Below are 24,759 nucleotides of genomic sequence, written 5' to 3'. Positions count from 1 at the left end.
CTGCTTCTAGAATGATGGCAGAAAACTCAGCAGATAAAATGGGCGACATTTGATTGCTTGATGCTCCAAGTCAAGTGAGTAGGACTTAGACTAACCCAACATGTCTGTGCACCATGAAGAAAAACTGAGAGCAAGGTAAAGAAAAGCCCCACAGAAAAGAAGAGCATTTTTAAAGAGCAAAAAGAAATACTCTACAGGTTCTCTGTAAAGTTAAGTTGTATTCACATTTCAGGCCTTCAACTCTGAACAACTTTTTTTTTTAAACAATATAAAAATTGTGGAAGAGACATCCCGAGTAAAAGTTCCTGCAATCCCAGGGCAAGCTATTCGGGCTCGAGCAGTGATTGACAACTCCACTGGCCGGTTACGTTTTAGTTCCCATGGAAACAGCCTCACCATTGGGCCGGAATTGACTCCAATCCCCCTCCCCCCCCTTCGGCGAATCATTAGCAACCGTGATTACAAACGTGAACGACCATGATGTGGTGGGACTAGAGCTCTTTTAGTGATGGGCCAGCAGACGCTTTCGCCGCCGAGAGCAGGGTCCCGGTCCTAAACCGTTAGAGGTTGCACTTCCCCTTTCCCTCCATCTGCACCGTGGCGGGTCGCTGGTTACGCCCGTCTGCGTGAGCGGCCGAAAGGCGTGCTGGGAGTTGAAGTTTTCCGCGCCTCGTTTCCCGATGGTGTGGGAACGGGAGTTCTTTCTTTCCCCTACATTACTACAGGTCCCGGAATGCAATGCGAAACCTACGCCCGCTGCTCCCCAGTCTCCGACAGTCCTGTGGTTACGCAGTTGCGGATGAAATGAACCAGAATTGTAGAGTGCAGAAAGTGGTGCGAGAAAAACTTAAGCAACTCGCATAAAGAGTGAGTATCTGGTATTTGGAAGCTAATTGCAACTGGTAAAATAGGTAGGATAAAGTTTAGAAGTTGGGAAAACTCACTTAAAACAAAACATAGCGCTTATCGCCCGGCAGATGGGTAATGTTTTAGTATAAAGACAATTGAATTTGGTTTTCTCTCTGTAGGTAATACAAACGTTGGTTCTGTTTTCCTGGCTTTTTGTTGCCGCAAATAGCATGGCGTGAAATCAACAGGAGTTTCGCATTCATTCGTTGCGTTGTATATTCCTGACCGAATCGATCACAACTCGGTTGTTTTAACCAATAATGAACATCTGTAGCAACTTTTCCGCCCGGTGTGTCGTCGAATTAAAAAGGTGTGTGTAAAATGTCCACTAAGTATCACTTCCAGCTTGACGTGGAGAGGGAGGGCGAGTAGCATTTAAAAGAACATTCCTATTCCTCACATAACTGAAATATAGCCATCCATTAGTCCTTGCCTTTCATTGAACCAAGTAAACAGCTGAAATTCTAATTTGACTTGCTGCTTTTAGTGTTGTGACGAGACTGACCCATTTGGGGAAATCCTAGTGGAATAACGGAGCCTTCTATTGGTAAAAGCTGGGAGTGGGCGTCTCCGGGGCACCTATGGCCCTTATAAGAAAAATAAGTGGGAGTATTTCTCATTTCGGTATTTGGAAATCGGCGGTGTGACATGTCATGATACACTCTTCTTCACAGTTACTGTTTCCTAAAATAATTCACGCTACTTTATGAGACCAGAAGCAATCGTGTCATCTTGCCCTTATACAAAGCCCACAGTAGGCAATTATATAATGTAAGAACGAATAACATGGTTCCACAATATTATATGCTAGAAATATTTTAATCAATTTAACCTTTAGATCAGCAAAGAAGAATAGTCGGGCACAGTACTGCCAAGAGTTCCATCGTCAATACTTAGTATTCACCTTTTTAGATATAGTTGAAAGTTTCTTGATTTAAACAAACCATTACAACAAAGTTACTTGCCTGTTGGGATTCTTTGCACCACGGTGGGCCAATTTATTGCAAATCTACATGCAAATTCGTTGAGAGATATCTAACTTTTTATATAAACTATTAAAATAAGTTAAAGCCACTAGTGGGGAATTATTAGATTGTCAGTAATTAAGTATTTACAATTTTCTCGTGACGATGTTTGGATCTAATGCAACGGTTAACAGCCATTGGCTGCGTTTTTGCAAAGAGAAATTTGCGGGGTTTTCCAAAATTGGGGCTGAATACGTTCCCTAGATACTCAGTGAAGTTTTATTCTCTTGCTTTAGTTTTCCAATGTTATGAATCTTTTTTATTCCTTATCAATAGTATTTCAGAATAGGTTTCTTTAAAACTTTACCTGTGTTAGAAGTGTTAAAGTTATGTAAGTACTATGTTGTGTAGTTTTGAGTGTGATGTGTAATTCCGCAAACTGGAAGACGTGTTGCACAAGTGACGGCGAGATTCAGGAATCGGCTCAGTAATGTTGCTCGAAGCCCCCCGGGTATCGCGATAGCAGTCTTACCCCTCTTAGCATAAGACTGGCGCACTCATTGGGGTTTGTGACCCCTGTTGTGTTCTCTTTCCATCAAATGCGAGAGGCGCATGGAACCCAGTCAGTGCTGGTTTTTACTTAACTCTTGTCGTCCTGGCTCTGATACGTGGTGTATAAAGGAATATCAGGTAATTGTGGCATTACAGGGTCGGTAGCCCGACAACGTTAAAGCAAAGTGCATCTCCGGTTATCAGTACTCGATAATATAGAAAAAAACTGAATTTCAGTAAATGTATATATGTACAGTATATCAAATAGTTAAATAAGTAGTGCGAAAACAGAAATTAAGAAGAAAAAGTAGTGAAGTTGTGTTCATGGGTTCAATGTCCATTTAAAAATCGGATGGCAGAAGGGAAGAAGCTGTTCCTGAACCGCTGACTGTGTGCCTTCAGGTTTCTGTACCTCCTTCCTGACGGTAACAATGAGATGAGGTCTGGGTAATAATAGACTCCGCCTTTTTGAGACACCCCTCCTTGAAGATGTCTTGGATACTATGGAGGCTACAACCCATGATGGAGCTGACCAATTTTACAACTTGTATGGACAACTTGATATTTTTTTTATTGAAAATACAATTTCTAAAATCGTTATGTCAGCAAAGTTAGAACAGTTAAACATTTTCTAAATTCTGTTTTCATTGAATAATAGAACGTGTATTTGTGGAGGTTAAACAAGCCCATTGGCCACACTGTGCTCCTGCCAGTAATAACTCTTTGATTTGAACTACTAATCCGAATTTTTGCACTGATTTTACAATCTACAAGTAACAGGCATTATGTCTGTATGTGAATATTTGAATACCTGTTACGCGTGACCGCCACTGCACTATAAATTGTTGGTGGTGTTTCCAGGGTACTGCCCAGTTTATGAACTTTGTATATAGTTCATTCCTCTCCATAAATACTGTCTGACCTGCTGCGTTCCTCCTGCATTTTGGAGTAGAGTTTATTTTGGGATTGGAATCGCCTTCAAGATCCCGTTAGTCAAGATGCACCAGTATGTACTCATGGATGTCAATCTTTTCCCAGCGGAATGCTGTCTATCACACACCGGATCAGCGATTGGCACAACCGCGTCCAGCTGGATGGAGATTAAATTCCACTGTATGGTACAAGTGCTGCAGTCACCTCCACTAACCTCCCAGTACCGTTATTATGGATCTGCAGTTGAAAGCAGCTGTTTGTGTGTCAGGCGCAACGGGGACCCCTGTGGTTTGCTAACTGATGGTTTGTTTTACGATTGGTGTCATCAGATCCTTGCGCATTTAGCGATAAATGTTTCCGGGCAAACTCGGCGAGCCACCCGAGCTCATCGAGCCCTTGGGGGGGGGGGGGGGGGAAATAAGTCGGAAACAGAGCAGCAAGCCAGTAATGTGAATGGGGATGAACGGATATTAGAGATTTAGGACCGTTTGGCCCAGGCAACACCGTTCGCATTTCCCTCTTCGGGAATAGTGAGGGGCTGCCCGTTTTGTGGCGGTCACCGATCCTGTGCAGTTGAAAACAAATGATTTCCAACACTAACTTCTCCCATCAGAAGGGAAACATCAAAATCTCCCAGTCGGTGAATGCAGGCTCCCTAAAATAAATCGTACACATTTGCAAATTATTTTCTTCTCTCTCTCCCCCCCCCCCCTTTTGTTGTTGGATGCACATGTCGGAAAGTTGGTAACGTATCTAAGAAGCATCTATTCAACGAGCCGCCCCTCTTTTTTTCCTCTTTTGCAGAGCATTTCCGGTGACGGACTGAGCGTCTGTGACGGCGGATTGAAAGTACAGGGAGAGAAGAGCGGAGAGAGGGGAGGGGGACCATGAGTGAGATATCAGCAGAGTGCTCCCGCTGAACAAACTTGACGGCAAATGGCAGACCGCCGCAGAGCAAACCCGGTCCCCCTTCACTGAACCTTCGGGAAAGTGGCTTGCTTGGACCGCTGCCCTGTTTCTTTTTCTGTTTTTGTTTTTGTTGCAACGCTGGAAGTTTCAGAGTGGAAATCCATCGCCGGGGAGCCAGCCAGATGTCAACCAACAGCAACTCGTCCCCTCCCGTGTCCCAGAGATTGCTGCCGTCCACACTGCCGCTGCCCGCCTCTTCGCCCACGCCGTCGCTGTCGCCGCCGGCCACCGCTGTGCTCTCTGGCCGGGTTTCCAATGGCAGCCTGAGCGCCCCGAGCCCCACCAATTCCCGGGGATCCTTCAACGGCGTCTCCTTCCTTCTGCAGATCGGCCTGACTCGCGAACCGGTGACCATCGAAGCACAGGACATCTCTCTCTCAGCCGTCAAGGATCTCGTCTGCTCCATCGTGGACCAAAAGGTACAATTATATATAAAGCATTTAATATTTATAGCTTAACCAGCGAAAGCCACTCTGGGGGTGGGGGGAGAGTGGAGGGGGACTGAGGAAAGAGCAATGCGGTATGAAGTTAAAAGAACAATCAAAAGTTGTTGCTAAAGTTTCTTTTTTCTGTTCGGAGCTCTTGAAACACACTTGTGTAGAGATGTTCCGTTTCGCCTGGGAGATCTAACGGTTCTCTTTGTATAGTTTGAACTGGAGAGGCGCGACCTGTCAAGGCGAGATGCAGTCTTTTTAAATCCTCGATCAATCTCCTGTTCAACAAGGTAGCATTCCACCCCTCCCCCTCCCCACTAATAAAGTACTCAGTTTATATGCCGACGCAAGACGTTCATCATTGTTACATTCAGATCAGAAGATGGAATATACACCTTTATAAATGGGCAGAAGGGGGGGGGGTTCTTAAGGTTCCATCAGTTTTTGTTCTGCTTTGCTATCATATCCATGTCAAAGTTTTTCAAATTAGTAATTCAAAATGGCTTATTACGTTGTAGAATATTTATCATGCTGTTTAAATAATTAAGTATCCATGATTTTAACAAACACAGCTATTATACCTTAGCAGTGGAGGACTTAAGTATTAAAGCAAACAATTACGAAGTTTTATTCGGTGTTAATTTAGTACAGGCTGGAAACTGCGCAACAATTTCTTGCACACTTAACGTTTTCTTCTGGCGGGTTCAACGGCTTCAAGTATGCATAAAATGCTGGATATTATGTAATTGATTTAACTTGTTACAGAATCAGTGTTCTGTACAGAGAATCCATTGTATTGCCTTGATAAAGCAGTGGCTCAAGCTTGCAATGTGCAATTTTCAATTTTACCAGAACGTTTTTTTAAAAAAAGGGGCTATTAATTTTGCTACTGTGGATTTTTGGTCCATTCATACCGTGCTTGCAAGTAAACACCTAGGTGTTAAAGATATCAAATTAAAATTGTATTAAACCATCTGCATATTGCATTCTCTTCAATGGCTTTTCAAGATGTCACATTGGAAAACATCTGAACCCTGAAAGACTGACTCATCAGTTTAATTGCCATTGACTCAAGATTCTACAGATGAAGGAAATCCAGAGAGAAACACCCACAAAATGTTGGAGGGACTCTGCAAGACTTAAAAAGTTAATGTTTTGGGCTGAGACCCTTCAGGCCTGAAACGTCGACTTTTTATTTCTCTCAATAGATGCTGCCTGACCTGCTGAGATCCTCCTGCATCTTGTGTGTTGAACACCTTTGAACACAAAGGACATTCAGAGATTTCTTTTTTAGGTTCGGGGCACATTGTGCAGTGTTCGCACAGTGAAGACTTTAAACAGAATTGGATGCGACAGGTAGTTTGGCAAAATTGGTCTCTATTGATCATGTTGCCTTCCCTGTATTTTTGGTTTTTATTTTTCCTCTGGGCACGATGAGTAAATTTTTGAGAAAATCTAAAGTGTAAAAAAAAATAACCCTCATTTCAAGTCCCTTTCAGTACACCAAGGAATTCTTTAACCCAATCTGCTCATTGGGAAATGACTAGTTTACATGTATTTCTATATTTGTACAGCCACCCTGATTTCACATCACATACAAACAAATGGAATGGAATTTTGTGTGAGTTGTAAAATCTGCACTCCATCCACCCCTTGAGTTAGGTTATAATTGCTAGCAAATCAATTTTTAAAAATTAAGAAGGAATTTCTCAACAGAATGCTCCCAAAGACAAATTTAAACAGAATTAATAGATTTGCTCGTGGCTATCTTAATTTCTTCACAATCACCTAGTTTAATTTGTCTTTAATTTACTAAAGTATTCCTCCTTTGTTTTTATATGGAGAGTAGAAATTTTATCAGTTCTTTAGTATTCTGTGCAAAGTTCTGTTTAAATGTTTTAAAATCATCTAAGTTTTCTAATGGAAACTTGATTGTACTCCTGGTCTTTTTCGTTGTGGCAATTATTTGCTGTGATTATGTTGTAATGGAGTTGTGAATTAACTTCGAAAATTACAGATGGGTTGCTAATCTAAATATTCATTTTACTGCCTTAAAATTCTGAAGAAACAAAATCTAATAGTTTACCCACTTGGGTGGGCTGGATTACATTTCTGCCAGATGGGATTCGTAAACTTTTACTTGACCTTTTGGGCTCTACTCTCTATTTCACCTACAGTTTCTTGAAATTAAAGTTGGTTTTCATCTCAAAAATTGCAAAAAGATAGTCTTTTGCAGATACACCTACACTTACTGTGCAGGATAGAGTTCTCAAATATAATTATGCCCTAATTATTAGGGGAGCACCCCGCAAACATGAAATGTGCTGTGTTGCTTTTCATGGAAGAAGAGACGTACTTGTTTCAGTCAGCGAGTATATTGCCAATCCTTGAATATGTGTAAAACATTCTAGTCTATTGGGGAAATGCAGGGTGACACTCTGAATTGCTGCGTCATGCGTGCTAGATTAGAAATAAGTTCCCATGAACATAGTTGTCGAGAACAATTCTTCATTCATCAGTATACCACTTTTGTTCTTTAACAATCATGAGAAGACTTTATTAGTTTTGGTAATCGGACCTTCTGAAATATTCTTGTGACCTAGATGGAGCATATTTGACCCATTGATTTCATGTCAATTCTAGGGGCAATCCCATCTATCTGATTCCCTCACTTATTTCACTGTAGCCTATTCTCTCTTTACCCAGATTCGCACCTACCTACTCTTGGGAAACTTGCAACAGCCAATAAACTGATCCACTGGCTTGTCTTTGGGATATGGGAGAAACCAGGAGAACTTGGGAGGGTTGGTGTTAACTGTTCCAAACACAGGGAGAGCATATGAACTCGGCTAAGATCAGGCTTGAACCAAGGTTGCAGGAATTGAGTGCGGTGCCACTAACCAATGCCAACCATTGTGGGGACATTGATACTGCTTTGCTGTTGTCACATGTACTGAGATAGAGCTTTACAATCCAAGACACATTGTGTCATTTGTAATCACATAGAGACAGTAGATGGAAAACAGTGCAGAGTTGAGTTGCAGAGAAAATGCATTGCAGGTTGACAAGAGTGCAAGGGCTACGACGGGGCAGATTGGAAGAGCGCATTCATTTATTGCCCTTTTCTAATTGGAGAAGACCAAGGAAATCATTGGACTTCAGGGAGGTGCAGATGAACCACCCGTCCACAAACACATGGCTGCTCCATGGAGAGAGTTAAGTGCACCAAGTTCCTGGGAGTTCAAATCACAAATGATGTTACTTTGTTCCTTGATATCCTCTCCCTGAACAAGAAGGCACAGCAGTGCCTCCTGAGGAGATTGGGAAAAGTGAGGCCCCCTCCCCACACCTCATCTTAACTGAATTTTACAGGAGCATCATTGAGAGTGTCCTGAGTGTCTGGTACGGGAGCAGCTGATAAGTTCTCTATAAATAACTGAGAGGATGTCAAAGGGGTCTCTCTCCCATTCATTGGGGACATTTATTAGGAGTGCTCCTACCCATGCATCCAGCATCCTCTTAAACTTTCAACTATCAGTCAGGAGACGCTGCATAAAAACAGGAATGGTCAGGATAGGAAACAGTTTTTCTTTCCCCACGGGCTGTGAGACTTCTGAACTCGGTGTATCACTGGTTAATCTGTTTTGTACCTTACAATATTTAATTTATGCACTTTGTTTACTTATGTGTACTCCATCTGTAGTTTTCATCCTTGCATTATTACAGTGCTCTACACTCTGGAGAAACATTGTCTTGTTTGATAAACATTTATATAGTTAAATGACAATAAATTTGACTCGGTGGCATTTGGACAAGTCGTGGTGCCGGATGAGCATTGAAATAAGTGTAATGCCCTGGTTCATATTTTTACTGTTATGCTGTATGTATTTCATTTGGCAGTTCTGCAAGAGCAGTCTGTTCGGTTTATTGTTGAAGATGAGGTTTAAGGAGAATGGTATGCCATCCAATGAGGAAATTCGAACTGAGGGAAGGTTTCTCTGGCGAGGAACACTAAGGTTGGGCTTGGGGCTTTTGTTGAGCGGGGGACGAAGAGAGAAGACACTGGGGAGAACCCGTCAGAGGATACAACCTGGTGGGAGACCTGTTTGTTCGAGATGAATTATGAATGACGTTTAGAAGGTGGTGCATGTTTTCACATTGACCGAGTGCCCAGCCCGTGATTGACAGAGAAGTTCAAGGTGAGCTCCGACTTGTGCACATTTGACTATTAAAATGGGCCCTTTTAGTTTTCCTTTAATAACCTTTTAGTTGAGATTCATAAATATAATTTAATCGTATGCCCTGTACTGTCTGTTATTTTGTGGCACTAATTTGTAATGGGGTAGTAAATGACACAGCATCCGCACAAACGGGTTTGTGGTGGAAGAGCCGTCTCAATCGCTCGAGTTTGGAGGGACCGGAGGGGGTCTTCCCCAGACTTGCACAGCCAAGGAAGCCAGGGGTCTCTGTAGACTTTTGGCCCAAAGGCACACTTTTACAGTAGTACTGCATCATCCATTTTTACAGTTTGCCGCATTGCCGTCGGATTCCACCACTCACTACGCAACAGTAGTGTACAGTGATCAACTTGCACATCTGTGAGATGTGTCATGAAACTGGAAGGGATCCACACGATGAAGAGAGTATTCAAACTCCACGCGGATAACGCTGAAATTTGGGGCACGAGAAGCATCTGCACTACCTGTAGTCCTGCAGTGCGCTGAGTTGCTGCCTTGAACTGCCACTGTCCAAATATGGAGGTGAGTAGTTTGCTCAGCCATTTCATGGAGGGCATTTAGATGCATAGATGGATTTGATTAGCATATAGGTTAGACTAAACAAGGATGACAGCTTTCTTGAGGGCATAAGTGAACCAAATGTGTTTTTACAACTGTCTGGTAGTTTTGTTGCCTTTACTCATTTGCTTTCATTAAGTTCCAAATTATTAACTGAATTCAAGTTCAACAGCTGCTGTGGTTGGACTTGAACTTTGGCCTACTTAAACACTGCACCATCTCCGTACCCTGAGGACCTGAGAGTGATTTTTGCTTCTATTCACTTAAGGTTAGTCTGGAGAAAGGAGTACTCGCTGCCTCACGGTATCAGCAAACCCCAGTTCAGTCTTGACCCTGGCCGTTGGCTGTGTGGAGCTTGCATGTTCTCCCATGTGTCCAAGCCGTTTTCCTATCACTTTCTCCAATTTCCAGCCAAAGATGTGGATTGGGAATTTGTTTGGATACCATAAATTGAGCATAGTGTGGTAGAATCTGGAGGAACTTGATGGTATTGTGGATGGATGCTTGATGGTTGCTGCTGCTCTTTGAGTAAAATATCCTGTTCACATGCTGTATAAGTAGCTGCAGGGAAGGCATATTTGATTTGTACGCCAACTCTGCCCTGCTAAAAGTAGACTATTATAATTACCATTCACGTAGGTTTCTTTACAGTTAGAGGCCAATATGAGACAAGTGAAGAAACTGGATGCAAATCAAACCCACTTCACACTTGCATTACTGTAGTTTGCAACATTTCTTATGGCAAAGAAATGAATTGTACTGCATTAGTTCATCTAATTTGAATGCCTTGATGAAAGATCTAAAAATAGTTTCAGACAGTGAAATGAATTACTGATTGCCGCTCTACCAGTCCAGGATTAAACCACCAATTCTCTTTTTTTTGGAAATCACTGCTTATTTCACTAAAGATATTCTCCTTGGCTCATTCCAATAGAACCTAGTTTGATAGTGATATTCGTTAATGGGTTCAATGTGAATTGTCCCATGGTGAGCTTTTTTTCCTGCTCTTGGAAATTTTAAAATTTGTCATTAGCAGTCTCATTTGAAAATGTATTTAGTAAGTCATTGACTTATTTGTTGCAGTTTGCTACTGAATTATCAGTTATGTAACAACTAGTCTTGTGCATAATTTTGTTCAAATAGACATTCATTTCATCATGATTACATACAGTGGCTTTTAAAATAGTGTAGGATAAAACCCTAATCACATTTGAAAGGGACTGAGACTTGGAAGTAGGAGAAACACCTTTTCATTTGGTTGGGCACATTGAGCTGAAATGCCATGTTTAGTGCGGTAAAATGCTGATTGCTTGCATTGTGTAATTGCATGGAACCTGATAGGTGATTTTCATTAACTTGTATAATTTCAATACTTTAAAATGATTAACATGACATCTTTTTGCAAATCATCATCTGGAAACATTCTGCTGTTGCTCCTTAAATGCTGGAGAAAGTTCTTAAGTGACACGTGTAGTATTTCATGTTCTAAGAGTCTGCAGCAGCACCTCTGTCTTTAAAAACTTGCACAGATTCTGCATGTCATCTAAAACTTCAACAAACTTCTATAGATGCCCAATATCCTGACTGGTTACATCATGCCTGTTGTGGAAACAGCAGTGTCCGAGAATGGAAAAGCCTACAAAAGTGGATACGGCCCAGTTCATCACAGGAAAAGCTCTCCCAACCACTGAGCACATTTACGAAGAACACAGCCGCAAGAAAGTACCATCATTCATCGAGGGTCCTCATCAATCGAGCTATGCTTTCTTCTTGCTACTACCATTGGAGTGGAGTTACAGGTGACCGTCAGGCTCAAGAACAGCTCCTGAACTTGGTGGAATTTCCTGAATCAGCACAACCTTAAACTGATCACTGAACACAACCTATCTCATTCTCTGCGTTATTTATTTATTTATTATGTTTTTTTGTATTTGCATGGTTTGTCTTTTGCATGTTGATTGCTTGTCAATCTGAGTGTAGTTTTTATTGATTCTATTTTTTTCCGTGAATGCCTGCAAGAAAATGAATCACAGGATAGTATTTGGTGACATGTACACATACTGTACTTTGATAATAAATTTACTTTGAATTTTGAAATCTAGCCCTCATTGTAATCTAGTTACAGTTTGGAATGAGAATAATGTGTCAGCACGGTATGTAAATTTTTGCTGGCTTTTTACAAAGCTGAAATGTTAACTGCTCTTTCTATAGACGCTGCCTGAAATTGAGTCACTTTTTATTTACAGAATTTGCAGTTTTTTTTTTCACTTTTGTTTTAATGCTTCCTTTTAAAGCATTGCAAAGCTCGTCACGTTTCAGTTAGTGCAAGATGCATTGAGCTGGTGTGCTAACTTGTACACAAGGCGTGAAAATATGAATCAGATTCAGAACACTTTAAAGAATTTTTGATTTTGTATGGGTATTAAAATATGAAAAGCTGTTAGAACTTCAGCTTTCAACTAGAAGTTTGCAAAGAAAGATTGATTTACAAGTGAAATTGCAAAGATAGTTGAATGAACAGCTTCTTAAAATTAATTGAATTTTAATCTGAATATTGATCTTCTATTGGCCTGCTTGAAATGTGAATAGATTATAATCAAAGGAAGTTAGAACAAGGGTACAGAGTCTTGAGAGGAAAGGAAACACATAGCATTTTTCACAAATTTTAGCTGTAAAGTACTTTTGAACATTGAAGCTCTTCTGAATTGTCATGGTTGTAATGGAACTTTTGAAATTCTATCCTTGAAACTGTGAATTTTGGGTATCAATGTGGAATTTTTGATATCAATAGTTTTTGTTGGGGAAGGACATGAAAGAATGTGAATCAGTTATAGAGCTGGCAGTGCTGAAACCTGCCTGAGAACTTGAATGGCCTCCTCTTGTTTCACTAGTGTCACTGCAAATCACGTTGTATTTAAAGCCAGCAGTCTTGAGTTCAAGAAGCTTCTGGTCTTGGACTCTTGAGTGAACTAATATAAGTGGCCAAGGTTCTCTTTGACATGCTTATTCATCTGAACTCTAACATTGTAAAGTGTTATTTCTCAGGAATGTTAATTTCATTGCTGTGAATTTATTACTTTTTATTTGTCTTTGTTGAAAATAACTTGGACAGTTGGACAGAAGAGCAGAGTAACCTTGCTTTATTTGGAAATTTAGCATACAAATTTGGTGTAGGCCATTCAGCCTGTCAAACATGCTCTACCTGTTAATAGGATTACGGCTGATACGATTGCAATTTTGGCCCTGAATTTTTGTAATCTTGACCCATAGTAACCTTTCAGCCCTGCTCATCCAGAGTCTATCTGCCTCTGCCTTAAAATATTCAGTCTCAGCTTCCTTTGTCGTTTGAAGAAGAGAGTTCCAAAGATTCTGATCCTCGGACAGGAAATACTCACCTTGTCTGTAAGTGGGTGACCCCATTTAAAAAAAAAAACTAATTTTAGGTTATTTCACAAGAGGAAAAGTGCACATCCTTTCTGTTAAAATCATTGAAGACCTGCTAGGGAGGAACTCAGAGCTTTTCAGCTCCCAATGAATACAAACTCAACTTCCAGATTCACCAATATTGAATGGAACTAATGGTGGGTGAAGTCATTCTTGTGCTGGGGGGGGGGGGTTTCTTCAATAACTGTAAATGCTATTCATTTCTTTATTCAAAGCAGTTATTGTTCTATTTGACTACTTGTTTACTGTTTGATTATGCTGGTGTGTGAGATGTGTATTCAGTATTTGGATTTGTTTGCTTGACTTGTGTCAGCTTCAATGTGTAAGCCATGCCCCTTATCACCTAATGTACAAAGTATTTAAGGTGGAGTGCATTTGGCATGAACGGTGGATTGTGAATTGCTACAGAGAGTTCATTGTGATATCACATGTTCTGAATCATAGTCATACAGCCCGGAAGCAAGCTTGTCAGCCCAATTGATCCATGCAGACCAAGATATCTATTCAAGCTAGTCCCATTTGTCTGAATTTGGCCCAAATCCCTCGCAACCTTTTCTGTTGTTGCATCTGTCTAAATTTGTGATTGGACCTGTCTCTACAGCTTCCTCCAGCAGCTTACTTCAAAAGACCACATCCTTTGTGTGGAAAGAGTTTCCCCTTGGGTTCTTTTATAATCTTTCACCCTCACCTTAAATCTATCTTCTAGTTTTAGACTCCCCTGCCTTTGAGGGGTGGGCAGGGGGAAAGTGTGACCATTTATCTTATTGACTTTATGTTCCTCATGATTTTCTGTATCTCCAAGGTTGCTATAAAGGCTCTTCTGCTGCAGGAGAGTAAGTCCCAGCCTCTCCTTTATAGCTCAAACCTTTCATTTTGTAACTGCTCATGAGTCTTCTCTACACCCTTTTGAAGCTTAATGCTATCCTTCATAGAAGTGGGTAGCCAGAATGGTGCATAGTACACCAAGTGTAGTCTCCCCACTGACTTGTACAGCTCAAATGTGATGTCTGGTGTCCTGTGCTCAATCACTTTAGATGGTGCGTGATATCATTCATAGGCTTTTAATAATGCTGCCAGTGCAGTTAGCCTGATACAGTTTGATTACACCTGGAGTAATGACTATATTGAATAGGTGTCCTTGACATGCTAATACTTTGATTGCAGTCATTAAAGCATCAACCTGAATTCAATCAAAATGTCTGAGCACTTTAAAAAAATATTGTCTCTGCTTTGCTGACACTTTGCATCTGAGCTGGGTGTGATGGATGAAGGATAATTTAGAATTTAAAAAGGACGGAGATCATGTTTTTTCTTCAGTCTCTTAACTTAATTGAGAATGAGAAGGGAGTGGTAAGGCAGGAACTTGCCAAGGAGCAGTGTTCCACACATTCCACTCCACTGTGAATTCATCTGCAATTCCCAGCAGGGCAGGTAAATTTCACATTGGATCCCAAATGCATAGACTTCATTGTGAATTGCACATTTTAATGGTTCTAAATATTGTAACTGGAATGCATTCCAGTTGTGTTGCAGCTATGCTACAATTTAAAAAAAAATATTGAACTGGGTATGTACTAATATTCATGGAAAAGATTGTATGAAAGTACATTGTATGGTTGAGGTCTTTCCAGTCTTGTCTTTGCACATTCGTATTTTTAGATGGGGTGAAACCCAGCACTGACTGTAAAGCACTCCTAACAACTGCACTCATAGTATGGTGTTTATTATCACAATTTGTCATCTTTTGCCTGTTGGTCATCTTGTCAGTTCTTGTAAATAGTTTTTAAAATTCTATTTATTTCTTCCTGTAAATGGCTGCAAGAAAGCAGAACTCAAGATGGTATGTGCTAAATTATATGTACTTTGATATTAAATTTACTCTGAACTTTGAGAAGTGTGGGGAAAAAATAAGAGCTTTTCATCTGCAGTGGGGAAAATTTAATTTTATAAATTAGTTTCAATAATTGGAGTGAGATTTTTTCCCCATAAAATCTGAATATCTGCTGAGAGATGAGAGAAATTCTTAATTCTCTGTTTCTCAATTGCCTTGGATGTTACTCTGGTGGAGGTGGTTCAGATCCTTGAACTATTCTTTAATCGTCGCAGAGGAATCAGACCAGATCCAATCCAGTTGCCCTGGAATCACTGGGCTAGTAAATAGACTTTTGTGAATTGTCAAACTAGATGGGCTGAAGGGCCTGTTTCTGTTGCTGTACTTCACTTATGAAGTCGTAGTTAGCTCTGTCTTGGGCAGCAGCCTACAAAGTACCCAGGACATCTTCAGGGAGTGGTGTCTCAGAAAGGCAGCGTCCATTATTAAGGACCTCCAGCACCCGGGGCATGCCCTTTTCTCACTGTTACCATCAGGTAGGAGGTACAGAAGCCTGAAGGCACACACTTAGCAATTCAGGAACAGCCATCTTCTGCCATCTGATTCCTAAGTGGACTTTGAAGCTTTGGACACTACATCACATTTTTAATATACAGTATTTCTGTTTTTGCACATTTTAAAAATCTATTTAATATATGTAATTTTATTATGTTTTATTTTTTTTTCTCTCTGCTGGATTATGTATTGCATTGAACTGCTGCTGCTAAGTTAACAAATTTGACATGCCGTCACATGCCGGTGATAATATACCTGATTCTGAAGTCAGACCTTAAGTTATATGATTATCAAAGACCCCTCCTGCCTCCCACTGGGTAAAAGATAGAAAATTCTGGAACATGGACCACCAGGCTCAAGGACCGTTTCTATTCCACGGTTGTAAAGACACCTGAACAGATGTCTTCTATCATAAAGCTCTTCCGATCTCTCCGTCTACCTCATCCCAGTCCTTGCACCTTATTTTGACTTCCTGAACTGCACTCACTCTGTAATTGCAGCACTTCCCCAGCATTCCGTTGTTGTGTTCCCTTCTGTACTACCTCAGTGTATTTCTGCTTGGAATGACTTCTCTGAATGGCATGTGAGCAAGGCTTTTCACGATATCCTGGTAAAAGTGACAATAATAAACCAATTACCAATTATATAATTACGTACCATAGAAAGATGCTGTGTGACTCATTATGTCAGCGTAGCCGCTGGGGGAAAAGAATCTAGCCATTTAGTCTCAGCCTGCTGTTCTTTGTTCACAACATTGCAAATACTTTTGCTTCTGTGCTCAACTCTGTTCCTTTTAAAAGCTGTTATTGAATCTAATCCACTGACTACCCTTTCGGGTAGTGCAATCCAGATCAGAGCTCAGTGCAGAAGATTTTTTTGTCACATCTGGTTCTTTTGATAGCCACCTTAAAACCATAAGATATCAGAGCCTTTTGCATCTGTTCTGTCATTGAGTTATGACTGATTTTTCTTTTAATTTCACTCTTCCGCCTTCTCCCTGTGACCCCTGACCTGCTTTGTTAATCAATTTCTACTGATACACCAAATGACTTTGGCCTCCACAGCTCTCCTTGGTAATGAACTCTGGATATTCACCGCCTGGCTGGGGAAAGAGATCCTCTTCACCTCTGTTTTTAAAGGAACGTCCCTTTATTCTGAGACCGTGCCCTTGGATCCTCGACTCTCCTAATTAGAAACATCCTCTCCACATCCAGTCTATCCAAGCCTTTCAGTATCCAGTAGGTTTCAATGAGATTCTCCCCCCGCCCCACCCCGTCATGTTTCTGACATCCCCAGAGGCTCCTTGTTGGTTAGGCCCTTTATTCCTGTAATCATTGTATCCCTGACCTCTGTATTAAATTGTTATCCTTTATTTATATTTATGACACTGGCAACAGAAACGTTCTCATTTAATGTGTCAGAATTCTTTGTGCTTAAAATGGATATTGCTGAGTACTGCCAATCTTAAAGACTTTTGTTTTGGATTTCTAGCTCTCTGTGCTTTCTGTTTTGCTCCATATGCTGTAATGCATCGCTTGCCTTTTAAGTTGGTTGGTTTTTGGAGAACAATCCCTGTTTTCTATTCTGTCCAAAGCAAAGTCTCTCATGCCTGGAACCACTTCAGTAAATCTTTACTGCACCAAGCGCTTTCATCTTCCAGCAAACCATTGGAAAACGATCTAGTTAGTTCAGGAGAGCCGGCATGGTTTTGTAGAAAGCAGATCGTATTTCACTAACCTCAGTGAATTTTTTAACGGAATTCAAGGGAAATCTACTTATTTTTAAATACACTTATTGTAATTTATAGTTCTTATTACTATGCATTGTGATGTACTGCTGTCGCAAAACAACTAATTTCACAACGTAATGACAATTTTATAAATTCCGATTCTGAATGCAATGGATGTTGGATGTATGGATTTTAAGAGAATTTGACAAAATACCACAAAAGTCTGGCTGATATAATTGAGGTCATGGAACAGGAGAATCATTGTGGACTTGGATTAAGGAATAGAAAATAGAGTTAAATGTTTTTCCCTTGTACTGAAAGATGGGGAGGTTATTTTCACCTAATTGAGCATGAAAATAATTAATAGAGTTATAAATGCAAAGAAAGGCTTTACATTTGAAGTGATCCAGCTGTCAGAAGGGCTGTCCTCCTGATTATGGCTCACCAGGCAATATGGTCCTGAGATGAGCTTGACTTCAGAGCAATGTGTTCAAAATGCTGGAGGAACTCAACAGGTCACTAAGCATTTTTGACCAGGAATTAACAGTCACTGTTGTAGGTCGAGACCTGATGAAGGGTCTCGGCCCAAAATGTCGATTGTTTCTTCCTTTCCGTTGATGAAGCCTGACCTCCAGCATTCTGTATGTGTTTCTCTGGATTTCCAGCAGCTGGAGAATCTCTTTTGTTGATGAGCTCAAGCTTTCCAGCTTTTTCCTCCGGTCACCACTTTGTGCAGGTGTTGTTTTTAACAAAAATTCACACTCAAATAAGATTCAGAGCTTGGTTATAACAGTCCTTCCTGTGCGAACCTGATCTTATGACACCGTTTGAATGGCTGAAGGGCCCCTCTTTCAACAGGTGAATTCCTATTGTATTGACATCCCGGACAGTTATCTTTAATTGTTTATTGTTACAGTGAATAGCTTGTCTTGCATACTGTTCAATACAGTTCAGATCATTATGCAGTGCAAGGTGAAACAATGTGGAATAAAGGGTAACAGCTACAGAGAGGGTGCAGCCCAGATGAACAATAAGGTAATGACGCAAGATCATAATGAGGTAGGTTGTGTGCCATAGATCGCAAGGGGAAGTATTGATCTTTTCGTACAAGAGAGCCATTTAGCAGTCTCCTAACAGAGTGGTAGAAGCCGCCTTTGATTCTGGTGATACGTGCTTTTGCATCTTCTGCCTGATGGGAGAGGGGAGAAGAGAAAGTGTCTGGGGCTCTTTGATTATACCAGTTGTTTTATCGTTACAGTGACAAGTATGCACTAAGTTCATAGGGGGGATGCAGGTTTCCATCATGTGCTTTTGATTCATGACCTTTAATGCCAGCTTAACATCTTTTTCCACAATCACTCCACTCTCTGTTCTGGTGATTTGGTTCCCATCCTCCTGCAACCCTTGTTTAAACTCTTCCTTCCTCCCCCCTCCCCCCATGCAGCATTAGCAAACCTTCCTGCTAACAGATTCATAACAGACTTATTTTTCAATGTATTAAGTCTAAATATCAGGACATTTATTTCGGTTTAAGCTTATAAAAAAAGTTACAACTCAAGTTGATAAGTTGAGTTTCCACCATATTTATCATTTCAATGATAACATGTAATTGTGTACCTTTGAAAGATGTACAACTTCGGATGCACTGTGCGTTGTGTTCTTTCTCCTGTTTTTGTTAAATAATTGACATGGAGTTGTGCTTCAGATTTGCTGGTGATGTTGAAGAATAGCAGCAATTTTCGGTGTTGGAGCCAGTCATTTTGAGGTGTCTTACTTGGGGTCAACGTTGACAATTTAGTTAGGCGTTTGATTGAAAATGCTTGGGTGTTAGCCAGATTGTTCTTTTGACCTTGGTCTCCAGGCTTGAGATAATGAAAATTAATTTGTAAAGGACCTGCTCAGTTGATGGCACGCTCACGTCTTTAGAATGATGTGGGTTTGAGTGCTGCTTCCCAATGTGTAAGGAGTATTTCAGCAAAGAGCAACAATATGTATTTTACCATTGTGCTCCACAGTGCCATCAAATTACATGTGACACATACATTAAGAACCATACTAGATGGTCAGTAAGTCGGTCTGGAAGTAAGAAAGATGATAGAGGAGTTGAGAGGGGCACTGAGGGTGAGTGTTTCTGTTTAAGTGAATGCGATGTTACTGGAAAGCAAAGAAAAACCCTGCAGAGCTGGAAAGCTGCAGGAAAAGCAAGCAGCTCCTGGAAAATCAACGAGTTCATGTTTCACTCAAAAGCCTTTTTACCTGGGGTTAAAAAAAAATCTGAAATCAAGGTTGCAGAGAAGGTGGAAGAGTGGGAGAGAGCAAACTGGATGTTGTTCAGGAGAGACTGAATGATTGGTCCTGGCTTGTATGTTTGGAAGAGGTCAGTGTGGGTGGGGGGAGAGAGGGTGTGGATAATGGAGCTACATACTTGCTATTTGTAAGTTATTGAAGTAATTCTAAGAGCTCTACATTTGCAGGACTATTTTGATGGTAATCTTAAAAATGAGACACATCATTCTGCTTCTAAATCCCAGCATTCAACTTTATCAGAAGTGTGCTCTCCTTAGCATTGTAAGTTCTCATCTTCATGTACATGTTTCTTTCTTTATTTTACTGCGTGTGTTAATCAAAATGGCTTCTTTGTTAAAAGTAAAAATCCTTCTTTGTTATGCTGACTGGTGAGAGAGTGCTTTCTCTTGCAGCTTGTTTGTGTTATAATTACTGATAGTGAGAATTGTATTCATTTGTTAACCAATTGGGATAGAGGTTATTCTTTCTTGTGGGTCTGTAAGCTAGTGTTGGGCGGCCTTTAGGGAGAAGGCGCGAGGGGGTTAGAGGGAGGAGATGCGATGTTGTAAGCTGGGCGATGGAACGGACCCCAAGTGGGGGTCCCAGGCCCAGGGTTTTCGGCGAGGGGAGGAGATGAGGACAGATACGTGTGGAGCGTCTGGTTGACAACTGTTGTTGGTCCCAGGCGGCGGGTCGAGGAGGTCGGGGGGGGGGGAATCGAATAGTGGGAAAAAGACTTTGTTAACTGAGCTCCAACGGTTGTGCGCGAAGTAGTTGGACTTTGATAAATTTGGCGCCTTTTACTTTTCCTTTTATATTGTATCTCTATTAAGTACATAGTTCCAGTAAGATCTATAAAGTGTAATCATTTAATCGCATATGGTGGACTGTCTGTTATTGGGCTTGGTGGGGACATTTCACAGCGTCTACACAAGCTGATTACCCAGTTTGGTGGGGCTGAAGGCTGCTCCCCCAGACGGAAGCGAGCTGAGTGAACCTGAGGCTTATCGGGGGCTACACACCTGTATGGTCAACTAATGGAAGTTGCAGTGAAATCTGAATTAATTACACTTCTGTTTCTGCATTCTTGCCAACTTAAACTGTGAAGTATTTTTTTTCTCTATTCTTGTTCGGCTAGTCACTTGCAGATTATCTTTGATACTGATCAGAGATGGCCAATAAATATGGACATTATAAACCTTTTTTTTTAAAAAAAAAAGAGTGGATTTTAAAAAATGAAATATTTATATTTTTATAATATAAATGATTTCCTGGATTTTTAGGTTGGGCATAAATTCCAAATTAGTCAGGTGTGTCACTGAGGTAGTCTTTTCCCTTGAAATGTCATTACCTGGGGAAGAAGAGCAACTTGCTATAATATTATGGGGAAAATAAAATGGGCAAGGGTGTAGGAATAGTGTCAGTGGATGCTTAATAGTTAGTGGGGACTTGGTGGGCAAAAGGGCCTGTTTTTGTACTTTGTGACCAGGAGAGAGTGATGGAAGGATGAACAAGATCAGAAAAGGCTGCAGGTGGGGTCAAGGTGATGCTGAATAAATATTCTGATGGAAAAGGGAATGCTGTGTGCACAGGTATGGTCCACTGCTGGTACCTCTGCACCCTACTCACATTAATCGCACATGATCAAGCCCTGATTTGGCACACAAGCTCTGTGTAGCTTCCCTCAACACTGAAATGTTATGGGGAGAAATAATCAGTTGTTGAAGGCAATAAATCCAGAACTCTCAGTGGGTGACTTCAGTCAGTGTCAAGAACTGTGCAGTTGCCAGGGTTGACTTGCAGGAAAGTTATCTTGTCATCTCCAGTCTTGATGGGAATCGATTCATGGTAAGCCAAAACACTCCAAGTTTTTGCACTTTATCCAGGAACTCAACTACTTTCAGTATTTTTCTAATTTTTGTTAATTGGTAACTCTCTTAAATTTAAGGTTGCAGTTCTGAAATGCAGACCACTCAAACCCTTGGGCTTGGAGATGCAGGTGACTACAGGTACTGGAATCTGGAGCAAAATGCAAGCTGCTGGAGAAAGTCAGCGGGTCAGGTAGCATCTCTTGTGGGAAATAGAGAGCCGACATCCTTCAGGTGCTCCAGGTGCTGCCTGAATCACCAAACCCTCCAGCAGTTTGTCTTTTTGCTCATTGGGGATGCTCTGTTATTTAGCAAGATTTCATCTAATTGTAACCAATCTCCCATTTCTGTTACAAAACAGAAGTGCATCTGCCTCTGCGTTATAATCATTGTTTCCACCATTTGGGGAAGTGTTTCAAAGACTTGTGACCACTTGAGAAGTGGTCATTACTGCCTTTATGTGCAACCATTTATTTTTAAACAGTTATCTCTATTCAAGGGAAGGCACATGTATTCTTCCAAGATTCTTCAGGACCTTGTGTTTCAATCAGGTAGGTCCCATTTCTTACAAAATCCAACTGATAAATGTAGGCTTACCAACCTTTTTAATAGTGTCTTGTTCATCTCAGGTAGTTAGTACTCTCATTATTGTGAATGGCTAATGGTTGAAGGTGAAGTTCGCTTCCGAAAAATTACTCCCTCCCAGAAATATTGGCTTAATAGAATTGCTTTGGAGATTGAGCTGATTGGTCACCTTCTGTGCTAAGATGCTACAGAAGTGTTTGTTCCTTTTAGAAAAGATGATTTGTGATGTACCAAAAGTTGAACAGTTGGTAGTGTTGCTTTGCAAAGGCTGGTAAAACAGCAGAAACATTAACTGTATTGTTGAAAGTGTTTACATTGCTTGCTTTTACTTGCTCAAAGTGAGTTGACAGAGTCATTAAAAGCTTTCAGAGTGATCGAGGAAATATTGCAGTGCTGAATTTAGTGGTGTGCTGGAGTATTTACATAAATGGTAGAAGTATTTTTCTCCTGCAGCATGTCAGCCAGATACAGCTGTGTTGCCAAGCAAAGTATTTTAAAAACGGTTTCCATTATGTTTTTTTTTATTTCCGAAGTGAAAAATGTAGTCTCGTGTGTAAATTTCTAAGGAATAAGCTCTTGTAGATCTGTGGTAATTAAACTACATGGGTGTTATAGCCTATTAGATTGTTAAAAACTTCTTTGGATAACATGCACTTTTAAAATGCCTTGCTGTAAACCATGATCCTTGTGTGATGGATGAAATACTGAAGTTCATTTTGGACATTGAACGTGGTACAAAATACTGTGGTCTTGCATAACAACGAGTGTTCTTTAAGTGGTTATTTTCAAGCACAAGTTGATACTGTAACGAATCCAAGGATTCCCAAAAGTGTAATGGAGATTGGAATTTTTCTTTATCAACTTTATCTGAAGATTAAATCTGGCAAATTTCAATGGAGGATAACCCTGGGGTCAAAATAGAGAAATGCTTGATGTATTTTGGGTGGGGGTGGTAAGATGTCCATCTACCCGCACTGTGGCCACACATGCTGTTGAGCAGACTTCCTTAAAATATGCGAGTGAGAAATCTCTGAACACCTCCTGGGTGACTGTATATCAAGTGCAGTTTTGAGTACTACTTGGAGCTCTGTCCTGTGTGCTCTGACTTTGATACATTATAGAGTCGGCCATTACCATTGGTTCAGTACTGATTATTTTTAGTGATTGTTCTGTGTGGTTGCTCTCTCTCTCTCTCTCTCTGGGATGCTGGTGAATATTGGTAGCCTGGGTGGAGGCGTTTGATGTTGTGGTATTCGCCAAGCTTGTTGGTTAGCTTGCAGATGTTTCACCACCAGTTGAGGTGACATCCTCAGTGGGCAGTTATTGGTGTTTTTCTCTGGGAGTGCTCGCATTTTTATATAGATCCCTGTTCATTTACCTCTGTCCTGATTGGCTTCCTCTTCAGTTGACCTTTTGAATTTCATTGGCTCAGGTTCCTTTGGCGCTTAGTGGCATCTGTTTCCGGTGTATGTTCCTGTAAGTGAGTTGACAGCATGGCTGGCGTAGTTCTTGTTGCAGTCTCTGCAGGTGATCCTGCAAACCACATTGCTTCTGTCGATTGTTTTTATTGGTACCTCGGTTCTCTTGGCGTCCTCTTTTAATAACTCCGTAAACAAATATTATCGAAATAGGTGCCATCTGTAAGAGCCAAGGAATTGCAAGCAAATAGAATTCAAAGGTCCACTGAAAGGTCAATCAGGACCCAGGCAAATGAACGGAGACCTATAAAAGCACGTGCACCCACAGAGAGGAATACCAACAACTGTGCACTGAGGATGTCAGCTCGACTGGTGATAAGATGTCTGCAAGCTAATTGCCAAGCTTGGTGAACACTGCAACATCAAATGCCCTACCTCTCTGTGCTGGTGAATACCAATACAAAATAGCCTGTGGACGGAACGTAAGATGATGGGTAGAATTGTAGTCGTGCTGAAGAGTAAAATTTGCAAGTAATTTACCTTAAATTGTCTTTCATTAACAATACTGAAATTATCATTCCATAGTATTTTCACATTTTCATTGAAGCAATTCCATCCCAAGTAAGTCTTTGTGTGGAGCTTTCCCCAATTTGTGTTTGGGGGGGACTGGTTCCTTTTGGAAATCAGAAAAGCAAGTAAGCTATGTTCCCTCTAAATTTTTTTTACAGCTGCACTGACCAACCATTTCTCTAAGCAGGAAATTTTTACAAGGCCTGTAAACTGCATGGCACTTTAGATTTTTCTGTAATATGCGTACTAAGAATATTTAAAATGAAAATTAAAAATTACGAACTTTATTAATTGAAGGTTTTAAGCAACGCAGTACAAAGAAAATTTATGTTTCATAAACTTATTTTTTCATCTGTCTTTATCCCCGCTGTGTGGCAACGAAGGCTATGTGTGTGGAAGCATTTCAGTTTGTGTGTGGCCATGCACCCGCATAGTTTAGAGGGAACTGTGGCTTTAAGCACTTCCTACTCAAAGCCTGACACTCCGCTTAATCTGAGTGGTTAGCTCCAAGATCATGGCTTTTCAAACATGACTGTTTTATGCTTTGCCATGCATAATCTTTTATGCAGATTAGGTGTTCTCCTGTCACACCTACAGGTCAGCAAGCTGAGCCTTCCCGGTTTGCCCTCATTCAGGGAATTGTTTATTGTTGTCAGATGGGTACAGGAACCCCTTTTGGTCATGTTAATGTTGTATTAATTCCTTGACCAACAGTTGTTTGAGTAAAGTCACTCCATGTTTTCCTGCTGTAGTTGACTTGCTTTTTTGGGCCCTTGGCTCCCAGTACAGCATAGGCCATTGATGACATCTTGTCTCCATTGTCCTCGGAAGTCGATGGTATGGTTGGAGTCCATCGACGCCCTGAAACTATTGCATCTAACATACAGGGGATTGGCTTGTACAGCTTTGCCAGAG

At 40.8% G+C, this 24,759-nt stretch overlaps 1 protein-coding gene across 1 annotated transcript in view; it reads left to right on the top strand.

Annotated features, from left to right (window-relative positions):
• Nucleotides 1-437: 437 nt before the first annotated feature.
• Nucleotides 438-24,759, top strand: part of prkd3 (protein kinase D3) — a 358,247-nt gene continuing 333,925 nt past the window's right edge. The window contains exons 1-3 of the mRNA XM_059985651.1: nt 438-867; nt 1,029-1,219; nt 4,164-4,747. Of these exons, the coding sequence (XP_059841634.1) occupies nt 4,451-4,747 (297 nt within the window). The 5' untranslated portion in view covers nt 438-867; nt 1,029-1,219; nt 4,164-4,450. The remainder of the gene's footprint in view (nt 868-1,028; nt 1,220-4,163; nt 4,748-24,759) is intronic.

Source organism: Hypanus sabinus, chromosome 12 (genome assembly GCF_030144855.1).
Source record: "Hypanus sabinus isolate sHypSab1 chromosome 12, sHypSab1.hap1, whole genome shotgun sequence".
In the NCBI taxonomy this organism is placed as follows: domain Eukaryota; kingdom Metazoa; phylum Chordata; class Chondrichthyes; order Myliobatiformes; family Dasyatidae; genus Hypanus; species Hypanus sabinus.
This window is presented reverse-complemented; position numbering and strand designations above follow the sequence as displayed.